General features: G+C 52.0%; 1 protein-coding gene across 1 annotated transcript in view; it reads left to right on the forward strand.

Moving 5' to 3' along the window:
* Nucleotides 1-1,852: 1,852 nt before the first annotated feature.
* SSH1 (slingshot protein phosphatase 1) overlaps nucleotides 1,853-13,230 on the forward strand; it is a 50,853-nt gene continuing 39,475 nt past the window's right edge. Inside the window, exons 1-2 of the mRNA XM_080650752.1 lie at nucleotides 1,853-2,035; nucleotides 7,299-7,339. Coding sequence (XP_080506878.1) covers nucleotides 1,970-2,035; nucleotides 7,299-7,339 — 107 coding nt within the window. The 5' untranslated portion in view covers nucleotides 1,853-1,969. The remainder of the gene's footprint in view (nucleotides 2,036-7,298; nucleotides 7,340-13,230) is intronic.

Below are 13,230 nucleotides of genomic sequence, written 5' to 3' on the forward strand. Positions count from 1 at the left end.
ATTTCAATGTCCAACAGTTCTGAGTCCCTGTTTCAATGTCAAACCGTTCCTTATGTGTACATGTCAGCAATATCTGGATGGTGGGCACATGGTGGCAATGCAGGTCCGACCCTCTCTGGTTTGGTCCTAGGCAACCTACTGCGACGCACAGCTGCTGACTGCTAGCGTGGCAAGGCGTCATCAGCGACTTCCATCTCTGGACTGTTTCTCCTCTTGTCTTCGTGGTTGGAGCAGATCTGTCAATTCCTCTCCGTTGCAGGAATCCACATGGTCTTGGAGTTGTTTTCTGAAAATATACAAACATATTCTCGACCAAAAGTTAACAAAGGAATCTTTTCTATATAATTGATTTGGGATCCTTTTTATTTTTGCCCAAATGATTTTCCTTTGTCTTATTTAGACACCATGTGTGTTTTTCATGGGTGTCTTTATGGTGGGGGGAGGGGGGAATCTCTGCCCTTCCTGGCTGCAAACTGTCTCACCAGCTGCGCCTCCTTCACCAATTCGGGATGGATTCCACTCGTTTCAGCTGCTCCCTCTATTTGCTCCGGGACAAGGCTCAGGACACGTCCATCTATTCTGCCGCCATTTTGTCTCCTCCTCTAGCGCGAATTTCTTATTCCTTCTTCACAATCCCATGGATGGAAGAGCCGTTCTTACCCCTAGGTCAGGGGTCCTCAAACTTTTTAAACAGGGGGCCAGTTCACTGTCCCTCAGACCGTTGGAGGGCCGGACTATAGTTTAAAAAAAAAAACTATGAACAAATTCCTATGCGCACTGCGGGCCCGGGACGAGTCGGCTGCTAAGCAGGACAGGCAGCGGCACCCAGCGGGCTGGATAAATGTCCTCTGCGGGCCGCATGTGGCCCGCAGGCCGTAGTTTGAGGACGCCTGCGTCTTAGCAACCTCAGCATACAATTTTTTTCTTTCCTTTGCCTTGTCACTTAAAGGAAGTGCTTTAGGGCTTCTCTTTGGCACGTCGGAATTGTGATCATCGCTATCCTAGCACTTTGGGGCCCTTATTAAGTAAAATAAGGGTCACTTAAACAGTAGCACTGTGATACTGAAGCAGTTGATCTGATAACCGGCTACTAAGTGACTAACAGGCAGGGAGCGACACTGGACAAAGAGATGATTCATGTCCTGGCAGGACTGAGCGGGGTAGCTTGAGATTTCATCACGATACTCAGATGGGCGCACAATTTAAAGCTTATGAATTGTTCATTTTTGAAATCTCCCCCTTAATATTTTCGGACTGCGGGTAACGGAAAGCTAAGCTTCAGGTAAGGAAGGACCACTATAATGTGACTCACTTTTGTAAAATCCCCGAGGCGGTCCTCATCTAGTTTGCTCACTGTTCAGTGCTCCATGCTTTACAGTAGGTGCTCAGTAAATATTTCATCAATGAATGAATGGACAATGAATGAATGAATGAATTTCTGCAAAGACTGCCTGTCGGGGTGCTGGGCAGGGATCAAGGAGGCTTTAATTTTCTGCCTCCCACCCTCTCCCCGGGCAGTCTCGGCTGCGCGGCCACCTGGCCTCAGTTTCCCCGCCAGTGCAGCCGGCGGGCCTCTGGAGCCGGACTTCATGTCCGTCGCGCGCAGCCGCGTCCCCCAATCCGGGGTCCGGGCGCGCGGGCAAGAGCGCGTGTGTTGGGCGCGCGGGGAACGTGACTGGCGAGCCAGCCAGGGCCTCCCCGTCGCTGTGGCTCCCGCGCCGCGCACGCGCGCCGCCCCACGCCCCGCCCCGGCCCGCCCGCCCCCGCTCCAGGCCTGGCGCGCGCCGGCGGGGGAGGCGGAAGGCGGGGGGCGGGGGCGGTGAACGCGGACGGGGAGGGGCGGGCCCGGCCCGGCGCGGCTCGGCCCGGCCGCCGGTGCGCGGCTCCTGGAGCGCCCCGGGCCCGGTCCGGGCGGCGGCGGCGGCTCTAGCCCGAGGCCTCGGTGGCACCCGCGCGCCGCGCCGCAGCCATGGCCCTGGTGACCCTGCAGCGCTCGCCGACGCCCAGCGCCGCCTCCTCCGCCAGCAACAGCGAGGTGAGCCCGGGCCGGCCGAGCAGCCGCCGCGCCAGGCCTGGGCCGCGAGTGCGGGGCGGAGGGTTCCCGGCGGCGAGGGGCTGCTGCGAGCGAGCGGGCCGGGGCCTGCGGGGCGGCGCTGTACGACCCCGCCTCGGCAGCCAGACTCGGGGGCGAGGGGGGGCGGGGGCTGTGCGGAACTGTGTGAAGTTGTGGCCCTGTATGAGGGTGACTGCAGGACCTGAGGGTGACTGTGTTTGCGGGTGTGACTCCCGTCTCAGGGTGACTGTGTATGTGGGTGTGACTCCCGTCTCAGGGTGACTGTATGTGCGGGTGTCACCCCGACTGGGGCTGACTGTGCAGTGAAGCTGTCTCTGTGACCCCAGCCTGGGGGTGACTGTGCAGACACTGTGTGTGGCAGTGACCCCCGTCTGGGGGTGACTGTGCAGGAGACTGGATGTGCGCCTGGGACACCTAATGGGGCGACTGTGTGAGAGGCCTGTTCTGAGATTTGTGACCCTGTGGCTGGTCTCGGCCCTTTCCCTGAGCGTCTGGCCATGTGTCTGCGAGGCTGTGTGTGACTTTCGCTGCCTGTGACTCTGTGGCCTGTGTTCTGGAAACTGCCTGTGTGATGCTGTGAGGGAGGCCACCGGGTGCCCTGTGACTGTGTGAGATTGTTCCCCGATGGCACGCCCCTGGGGTTCTGGCTCCTGGTGTCAGTGGCTTTGCCTGTGTCCCTGTGGCAGTGACCGAGTGAGCCCAGGGTGCCAGGCGACCGTGTGTCTTATGTCTTTGTGTGCAGCCCAGTCTGGGTCTTCCCTTTTTGTCATATCACCGGGGGCTGCATGTTTACGTGCATCTGGCCCTGTGGCAGAGGCTGATGCTGGGGCTTCCCCGGCTGCACAGATGCATTCTGGGGATGCATGGTTGCCCTGCACGGGTTTCTGTGTGATCTGGCCTATGTGTGTGGCTGGCTCCTTGGTCCGGGGTCCTCTGAGTCTCCACAGTCGGGCTGGATGGTGCTAGGCTGGGTCTGGGCCCTCTGAGCAGGTCACTGCTGCAGCTGCAGGGCTGACGCTCTTGTCTCTACTCTTGCTCACCTTCTCTTGGAGAACCCGTTAAGGCCTCTGGTCTAAACTCATCTCCATGGCCAGGCTGAGTGTTGGCTTGCAGACCCAGCAGCTGGAGGAGGAGACCAGGCACTGTTTTGAGAAGGGAGAGAAGGCTGGAGGAGGAGGAGCCGCGCCGGCCCAGGAAGTGGCCCCTCCAGCATCTGCAGTCAGGCCCCTTCTCTGCGGGGGAAGTTGACTGATAGCACGAAAGATTTTGTGTGTGTCTGCGAGAGACAGAGAGACGAGGGCCTGTATTTGGCTTAAGCAGCCCTGTCTGTCCCACCGGCTCCTGGCGGGGTAGCTCTTTGGCCTGTTTTGCTGGGACTGCAGAAACATTCTCAGAGTGGCTGCTCCCTCCTCACGCGGAAAGGCCGCTGATGAGTTATCTTGGCTACAGACAGAAGATTCTAACAGTCCCTCCTCTGCACGCTGAGAAAGAGCCTAGAAGTCAGGCTGCCGTACTAGTAGCTTCTGTCCTGTCCACAGAGACATCTGCCCTCCCATCATTGCTGCCTTGCAGTTGACCAACTGCCTCTATGCACTTAATCTCGTGTTTCCTTCTCAAAAACAATGTGAGAGGAGTGAAGGCTTCAGCTTCAGGAAGGGCCTCTCAGCCTGGGTCTCTGCTTCCAGACCCCATGTTCCCTGTGTTACTCGCCCCTGATCTAGCCCTGACTTAAGACACATTTAGAAATTTTTATTTTTTAGCAGATATATATGTATATATATATGTATGTATGTATATATACACATACATATATATGTATATATACACATACATATATATGTATATATACACATACATATATATATAGATATAATTCACATACCATAAGTTCACCATTGAATGTGTATAATTCAGTGGTTTTTAGGATATTTCACAAGGTTGTGCAGTCATCATCTCTGTCTAATTCCAGAACATTTTCATCACCCCAGAAAGAAGCCCCCACCCTTAGCCATCACCCAGAGCCTTGCTCCCCGACCCTTGACCCCCCCACGCTGCTCTTACCAGCTCTAGACAACCACTAATGCACTTCCTGTCTCTATGGATTTGCCTATTCTGGGCATGTCATATAAGTGGGATAATAGACTATGTGGTCTTTTTATGTTTGGCTTCTTTCACTTAACCTCATGTTTTCAAGGCTCATCCACATTGTACCGCATGTCAGCAGCACTTCATTCCTTTTTATTTCCGTGGTAGAGATGTGCCCCATTTTATTGGACATTTGGGGTTTTTCCACTGGAGGCATTTTGCATGATTCTATGAAGCATTATTTTCTCAAGGTGCCCGGGACCTGGTAAACATAGAATAGAATCATCCTCAGCCAGCTTTTATTGGACTTGAGTTAAGTCAGTCAGCAGCATGAGTTGCCCAGTGAGCCAGCCGAGGCAGGGCTATTTCCTGGAAGGCAAGGCTTCCAGGTGGGATGAGGCATGAAGAAGAAGCAAGACAGAACAGAGAGCGAGCAGGCTTGGGCCAGAGAGACTTGGGCCAGGCGGCTCTGCCTCCGGCCTGACCTCCCGCAGGTTACTTCCCCTCTGTGGGCCTCGACTCATTTGAGTTCCCTCTTCTATGCTCTGTTTTTTTTTATTATTGATTTTCTACAGAGAGGAAGGGAGAGGGGTAGAGAGCTAGAAACATCGATGAGAGAGAAACATCGATCAGCTGCCTCCTGCACACCCCCCACTGGGGACGTGCCCGCAACCAAGGCACATGCCCTCGACCGGAATCGAACCCGGGACCCTTCAGTCCGCAGGCTGACGCTCTATCCACTGAACCAAACCGGTTTCGGCTCTTCTATGCTCTTTTGACATACGTGGTTTGTCAGACTGACCTTCCCTTGCCTTTCATCCCGAGAATCACAGAGAGAGAGAGAATTCAATGGTCTTTAAGTATCTACCCCCAGATCACTTCCTCATTCGTCAAAATTCTTCTTTGAGTGAGAGATACTTAGGGCAGCTGTTTCCTGACCCAGCCTGTCCTGCCGAGTGGCGTGGGAACTGAGGGAAAGCACGGCCTGGCCAGCAAAGCAACACTCCCCGCACTTTTGCTCGTTTTCTCTTCCCCCACCCCCATCTTTCATTACCTCACTTACATCATTTTTTTTAAAAATATATTTTATTGATTCTTCACAGAGAGGAAGGGAGAGGGACAGAGAGTTAGAAACATCGATGAGAGAGAGACATCGATCAGCTGCCTCCTGCACACCCCCCACTGGGGATGTGCCCGCAACCAAGGTACATGCCCTTGACTGGAATCGAACCCGGGACCACCCGGGACCCCCCAGTCCACAGGCCGACGCTCCATCCACTGAGCCAAACCAGTCAGGGCTCACTTGCATCATTTTAAGGTTAACCTTGTCTCATTCCTCTGTGAGGACAGGTAGAGAGCACCAGAGTAGATAAATCAATAACCTTCAGGAATGGATCATCACATTATGCTCGACAAACGTTCAAGATGAATAATTTTCAGGGGCAAATCTCCAGTTTCATTTTGGGGGGTTGGGTCAGGATCTCTGTTCTTCGGCACTGCTGACATTGGGGCCTGAGAAATTTTTTTAAAAAATATGTTTTATTTTATTTACAGAGAGAAAGGGAGAGAGAGAGAGTTAGAAGCATCGATGAGAGAGAAACATCGATCCGCTGCCTCCTGCACACCTCCTACTGGGGATGTGCCTGCAACCAAGGTACATGCCCTTGAGGGGAATCGAACCTGGGACCTTTCAGTCCGCAGGCCGATGCCCTATCCACTGAGCCAAACCGGTTAGGGCGGGGCCTGAGAATTCTTGCTTGTGAGGGACTGTCTTGCGGATTGTAGGCTGTTCAGTAGCACTCTGTCCTCTACCCACTAGATGCCAGTAGCACCCTCCAAAAAAAGACTCCAGACGTTGCCCAGGGTCCCCTTCTGAGAAACATTGCCCCTGGGTGAGAACCACTGCATTAGACCCCACCTTCTCTCTGAAGTCTGTGGTGTTGGTGGTGGTGTGAGTAGTTTTGCATATGCTTCACTTCGAGACCCAACCTCACAGCCCTGTGACCAGCAAAGCCCTCCTTGATTTTGTCTACTTCTTCAGTATGGAGTAGGGAGTGTGAGAACTTGCCACCAGTGCATGCCTGTGCATACTTATATACCTAATAAATATAGTTAATAAAATTAAAGGGCTCCAGAACCCTCTGGCATGCGTCCCTTGCTGCCCAGGCCCCTCCCTACATCAGCTCTGTACCCCTTTCCCATCACTGTCAGGTCTCTGTCCTCCGTCAGCCGTGCATCTCTCCCAGCCATCACTGCTTTCCAGGTTTCTCTTTCCCATTCAATGGGCTCCTCTGTGTGACATACAAAACACGCCAAGTCCCAGTGGTGCAGTTGTTTGGGGTGTGTGAGTGTGTGTGTGTGTATTCTCATTTCAGTTTTCTCCTTCCCCTTGAAGGGGGGGAAAAAAGAAAAATTACAGTCGGGGCTTAAGTCATGATTACTTTTGGAGCCTCCCCTCTTGGCCTTTGAACGTTTAGAAAATATTAAATGTCCCTTTCTTTCATGTATATCAATCAATCAATCGCCTAGAAGGTTTTATATTCAACATTTAAGCCTTTTTGAGAATCACCAAGAGCTTTTCAGACCCACAGACAGACAGCCTGATCCTGGCCACACTGTGAAAGACTTGCCTGGAGTGTGTTGGGGTTTTTTTGTGTTTTTTTTTTTTTTTTTTAAACCTGTCTGTTGAGGCTTAGAATGGTGTTGATCACTCAGTTATGGCCTCGCTTGGAGGAGGAAATGGAGTCTCTGAAAACACAGCCCCCTCCCTTAAAAAAGAAAAACAGGATAAGATCCAACCTCCCCCCCCCCCACCCCCAGGAAAGTTGAGAACCGAGGGCTGCAGAGTGCCTTGAGCAGCAATGCCAGATAGCAACGTTCCGTTACCAGATATTGATCCAAGATACGGTGGAAGGAATGTGGGTAAACATTGGGAAACTCTGAATTCCTCCGTGGGAATGACCCCGAGGAACAGCCGAGCAGGCTTGGCGAGGAAAGGGTGCGGCTGTTTAGAAATCGCCACGTTTCCTGGACGTCTGTCTGTATCTTCTTCAGATACCAGAGCAGAGAACGTGGGACTCGTGTCGCAGGCTTGTTGCTAGTGCTGTCTGTGATGTGATGTTCTCTCTCTTCTCTGTAGTTGGAGGCTGGCAGCGATGAAGATCGGAAGTTAAACCTCAGGTAAGCAGGCATTTCATTTTCCTTCTGAAGTCTTCTTTCAGGCAGGTAAGAAATACTCTTGTTTTTTTTCCAAAAGGGAGAACTCTCAAAATAGGATACACCAATTTTTTTTTTTAGTAGCGCCTTAATTATAAACAGTCTTAATAGCATTATATAATGTTTAGAAAAGAAGGAAAAGAATTGCCATCGTCCAACCACCCTTGCTTTACCATTATATACTTTCTTCCCTTTGCTTAAAAAAAAAAATCATGTAATATGCTCTCACATTTCTATCTGCTTTTGGTAGGCTCTTTCTTTTGAGGTAAGGACATTGCTGATTTGAAACAGACATTCAACCCTCTAAGTTTATTAATTCAAGGTGGTTTTGTTTTTTTTTTTTTGTTTTTTGGTGCTTGTGAGAAATCTTTAGCTATGCTCATTACAAAAATCCCTGAAGCCATCCATAGTCCTCAGTTGCTATATTCGATAGTAGACACCAAAAGCATTTTTGTTTTCCTTTGCCCCCCAAATTAAGGCTTTCCCCTTTGGGTATTTTGTTGGTTTGCAGAAGATTTAGCGCTTCGTTATATAATGTATTCCTCTGTGCCAGGGAACCATTCTTAAACTCTGACTCTTACAGTTCAGAAGAGTAAACAGTTTCAGGGACATTGTCCTTTAAAAAAAAAAAAATGGGTTTCATCTTGTGAGGAGGAGGAAAATTAATTGGAAAAGGAAGTATGTGATCAGAAGCTGGCATTGGTTACCGAGAGCAGGATGTTCCCGGGTTAAACCCGAGTAGCACAGCGTGCAGAAGCGGTAGGAATATGCTCCGCCCGTGGGTGAAGTTTCTGCGTGTTTGAGTGAAGGGAGGGAAAATGCTTTTACCGTGGCCCACGTGACTTCTAAACATCCTATGCTTGTGGGGAAACAAGAGCCTGCAAAAATCAAAGGGATGCCATGTCTCAGTCGCTGGGCGCTCATTTTCACGTGATGCTCGAGAAAGGACCGTGACAGTGACACGTTTCCTCTTTTACCTGGTGTTTTTGGTCGCTCAGGGTCTTGGCGAGGGCCGGCAGGCTGGAATCAGCCAGGTTCCCGAGTGGGGGCAGTCACGGGCCGTGGTGCGGAGCACAGTGGCACGCGGCTCCCTGCTTGGAGGCAGGGAGGGGAGGAGTGGAGGTCTGCTCCTCAGAGACCGTGTAGGGGCAGCACTGGGAGTAGGGCTGTCACTGTGAGCGCCGTGCAGGGCCCTCGGAGCAGCTGCAGGCGCCCGTGTCCCCGCCCCAGCCTCCCTCCGGCCCTTACCTGGAGTCAGAATCTCTTTCACCCTTTAAGCCCCATTCCTTCCTTCAGGGCTCTGGCCCAGGACAGAGATCTCTCACTTAGATGGTCTTTGGGGCAAAGAGCTATTTTTGGTTTTCTTTCATTGCCCTTAGTTGGCTGACAGCATAGTGTTTTGAAATGTTTTCAGTTAAGAACTTACAAACAGGCCTGGCTGGTGTGACTCAGTGGTTGAGCGTCGACTGATGAACCAGGAGGTTGTGGTTGGATTCCTGGTCAGGGCACATGCCTGGGTTGCAGGCTCCATCCCCAGTGTGGGGCTTGCAGGAGGCAGCCAGTCAATGATTCTCTCTCCTCACTGATGTTTCTATCTCTCTCTCCCTTCCTCTCTGAAATCAATAAAAAAAAAATATATATTTTTATACAGAACTTACAAACAGCTGTGATATGAAAATATGTATTTGCCCTTCTGGCCATAGAAGGCCCCGTTCTCTTCACAGTTTGGAGATGGAGAGGACCTCACGGGGAAAGGAAGCCCCATGATATACACTGAGTGGCCAGATTATTATGATCTCTGAATGCATAATAATCTGGCCACTTAGTGTATATCCTATATAATAATCCTATATAATAAAAGGCTAATATGCAAATTGTCCCCTTGACCAGGAGTTCAACCAGCAGGCAGGCCAGCCAACCGCCCATGTTCCCTCCCACTGGCCAGGCTGGCTGGACCCCATCCATGCACAAATTCATGCACCGGGCCTCTAATATATATATAATAATCTGGCCACTCAGTGTGTGTATATATATGTATACACTGAGTGGCCAGATTATTATGCGTTCAGAGATCATAATAATCTGGCCACTCAGTGTATGTTGCCATAGTTAATCCCACAAGAATCCTATGGGGGGCATATTTTCCCAGTTCACAGAGGAGGAGCCTGAGGCCCCAAGTTATACGTGGGACGTACTGTATTCAAAGCAAGGCCTCCTGTGTCTCTAGCACCTGCGTTTATCTTCCTGCTCTGCCTTTTGGAACCACTTCAGTTCAGTTGGATCACTGTCTCCTACAGGTGAGGGAACCTGCCTGAGGTCACCCAGGTGGCTAGAGGCAGCACACGGCCGGATCGAGGGCCACCACTGACTTGTGGCGGCGCTTCCCAGGATGCCAGGTCCCTCTGAGGACCACCCTGAGTTCCCCTCCACCGCTTTCAGCGGGTCCCCAGTGCCATTGTGAGCCTGGGAGACCTGCTGGAGTTGGGGACCGAATGCTGAGCTTGTCCTCTTAGACTCCTTTTCCCGTCCCTCTGCCCTCCTCACGTTCAGGCAGAGACACTGACCTGCTTTCTAACCTTCTAGCCAAACAAGAACAGTTCTGGTGTCCCGGTTTAAGCTTTGACTGAAACTCATCCGCATCCATGTAATAACTTGCATTTTCAGGCCTTTTCTCTCTAAGCCTGTCCTAGAGAAAAAAAAGTATGGAATAGTCTGTTGGTTTTGCCTGTTTTGGGGGAGGAAAGTTAGGGAGAGCAGATTTCTCTTCACTTCAAATTGATCCCGAAGGTAAACTGACATGATTTAGTTTCTAAAGGATGTTGGTAAGAGAGAAAAACTGGGGACAACAGGTTATTTCCCTCTCTTCTCTCCTCTCTTTCTACCCTTAATTGATGGTTTCATCTATGGGGTCACCCCCTCTTGCACATGCTGTTTTTCAGTCCTGCTCTGCGACCACACTCTTTCTCTTTTTTTTTTTTAAATATATTTTATTGATTCTTCACAGAGAGGAAGGGAGAGGGATAGATAGCTAGAAATATCGATGAGAGAGAAACATCGATCAGCTGCCTCCTGCACACTCCCCTCTGGGTATGTGCCCGCAATCAAGGTACATGCCCTTGACCGGAATCGAACCTGGGACCCTTGAGTCCGCAGGCCGACGCTCCATCCACTGAGCCAAACCAGTTAGGGCAACGCTCTTTCTCTTAAGCCAGTTCTTTTTCACTTGGCCACATCCTCACAGCCAGGTCCACGGGCTCCCACCCAGAGGTGTGCCGCTCCCCTCTCTGCAGAGGCAACGGGTAGCTCTGGGTTTCTCCATCTGTTCCAAGTACCACACCGGCCTAACGTGGCAGGCACCTGTGCTTCGTGCTCGGTGCTTCCCTTAGTGGCAGGGCCTTGTTCCCTGCCTGCACGTAACGTTTCAACAGTTTAAATATATTAACGTAGCTTTGAGCCTGCAGTAAATTACGTACACGGATGAGAACGAGCAAGGTCCCATAGAGGAAAAATGTGGGGTTCGGGGCCATTCAGATGCCTGTTGGGGGTCTGGCTCCTGCTCTAGCCGCCCGGTTCCTTTACCTCTATGTTCCTGCACCTCCGTGGGTCTCCATTGTCCATCTAAGACAGAGATAAACGACGACCTTTCAGGGTCATCAGTAGATGGCATGGGCTCCTCTCCCAGAGTCAGGTCCACGGCGGGCTTGGAGAGCCGTTTCTGGGTTTGGTCTTCCTAAGATGCTGCTCAGATCAGTTGGTTCACAGCACTGAACTAGAGGGGCCGACCCCCTCCCTGCAGGAGTTGTGTCTGTTGTGTCACGCTGGGCCGGCTCCGAGAGGTTCCACCACAGCATGCTCTGCACCCCTTACCTGGCTGCATCCCCCTAAGATACAGATAGCAACGTACACTTGCAGAATCAGTGTTGCGATTCCAACAGTTTCTCTGAAGGCCGTCTGGAAAACTTCTCAGGAACTGATCATCTCCCGCCCAGAACGAAGCTGACGACGCAGAGCCGCAGTACAGGCCCCGTTCCCTCGCTCCTCTCCCCGGCTCTGCGTGTGCAGACTGCTGCCGGCCTCCGGCAGTCCCCTTTTGGAAGCCGTGCTGTTCAGACTGTGGGAATTGGTGAGCAGATGGCCCTGCTGGCAGCAGCTCCTGGCTCCCTCGCCGTCCTGGGAGCTGCCTCCGCCTGGCAGGCGATGTGAGTGGTTGTGTGCCAGGCGGGGCCCCAGGAGAGAATATGGTTGTGAGGATCAGGAGTGAATGTTGTTGTTGTTGCTTTTCAGCATTTCCAAATCAAGTGCATGAAAATGTTCATGAGAGTTCTTTTAATTTTTCTCTTGCCTGGCCAAGCAAATGTTTGGGCCAGAGCAGCAGGATTTAGTCTGCTCTATTTTATCTGGTTTCGGTGGTCAACTGTGAAGCCCCTCACTGCTCTGCCTTTTCCTCCATGATTCCTTCCCCTTTTGGTCTGGACCTGGAATTCCTCAGAGGACCCCATTCTCCTTAGAACCTTTAGAAGTGTGGCTGTGCCTTCTCTTCCTCCCCCATAGCGTCAGGGTGGTCTCCACAGACCACGCTTCCTCCTCTCCATTTAGCATCACTTCTCTTACGCACGCCCACCCTTTGGGGTGCCTTCCTGCCTTTCTTGGCGATTTCTCAGCCTGGACTTGATCAGCCCTGATGATAAGCTGCCCAGCTAAGTTCTGCCAAGAGGTGTCCGGCATCTGCTGCATCCAGGCTCTTTGCAGCGAGTTGCTGGTTCAGTTAGCTGTTGCTGTGTAACAAGTTACCATACACTCTGGGCCCCAAACAGTGTCTGGTTATCATCTCCCAGTTTCCATGAGTCAGGAATCCGGACACAGTTTAGCTGGATCCTCTGCTTGGGGGTCTCACGTGGCTGCAGTCAAGACGTTGGCCAGTCCAGGGTCTCATCCAAGGCTTGGGTCCTTTTCCAAAGACACACTGGTTCGTGGCAGAGTTTGTTTCCTTTCGGCTGTAGAAGCTGAGGCAGCTCGCTGCTTCAAGGCCGACAGGAGGAGCTGAATGCCATCTCGGGAGTGCCCAGCCATCACCTACCCCGGACAGGGTCACCTAACTAAGGGAGCCGCTCTCCCACCTTGTCCCCTGGCCCCACAACAGTCGGGGTGGCTGCACCAGGGGCCGGGGAGTTCTTGAGGTGCCCCCATCCAATGTAGAGAAAGCAATCATGCAACTGAGTAGGTGTCCGTTCAGTGTTACAGAAGTAGCAGGTGTGTATGGTGTGAAGGTGATGCCACATCAGGGATGCTCAGTCCTGGTGGGAAGAGGAGCCTCAGGACGCCACAGAGATCCACCACCTCGCAGGCGACCACCGTGATCTCTACTCAGCACCGACACCCTCGCCCGCATCTGGAGGCGTGGCATCACTTGGATTCGCACGCACTTTGAATATTGGCCTCTGAAATAACCATCTCCACTGACCCTTCACCGTTTTTCCCCTAAGCTTTGGTCTTAGGGAGAAGTAGGGCTGGCTCCGACCTCGGTCATGTGTCACCTCAGCTGGCTCTTCGGTGACCTTGGGCAGGCCTCCGTTTCCAATGAACCAAACCATACACAGCTCGTAGGTTGCTGTCAGAATTAAATGTGATCGCTGCACGCATCTCTTCTCCCACAGTAGACATTCAACAGATGCCCCTCTCCGCACCTCCTTCGGGGCCCAGCTTCTGTGGGGGTGATTCATGCTTTCCGTTTCCTTCCCACAGGCATTTTTCTCCCTTTAGCGTTGCTTTGGGACTTGGTCCTTGCTTTGCAGTATTATGGCCACTTGCCCGCTAGACCACATGCCCACCTTAAGGACAGGGCCTTCCTGGCTCCT

Source organism: Plecotus auritus, assembly GCF_963455305.1.
Source record: "Plecotus auritus genome assembly, chromosome: 13".
Taxonomy (NCBI): domain Eukaryota; kingdom Metazoa; phylum Chordata; class Mammalia; order Chiroptera; family Vespertilionidae; genus Plecotus; species Plecotus auritus.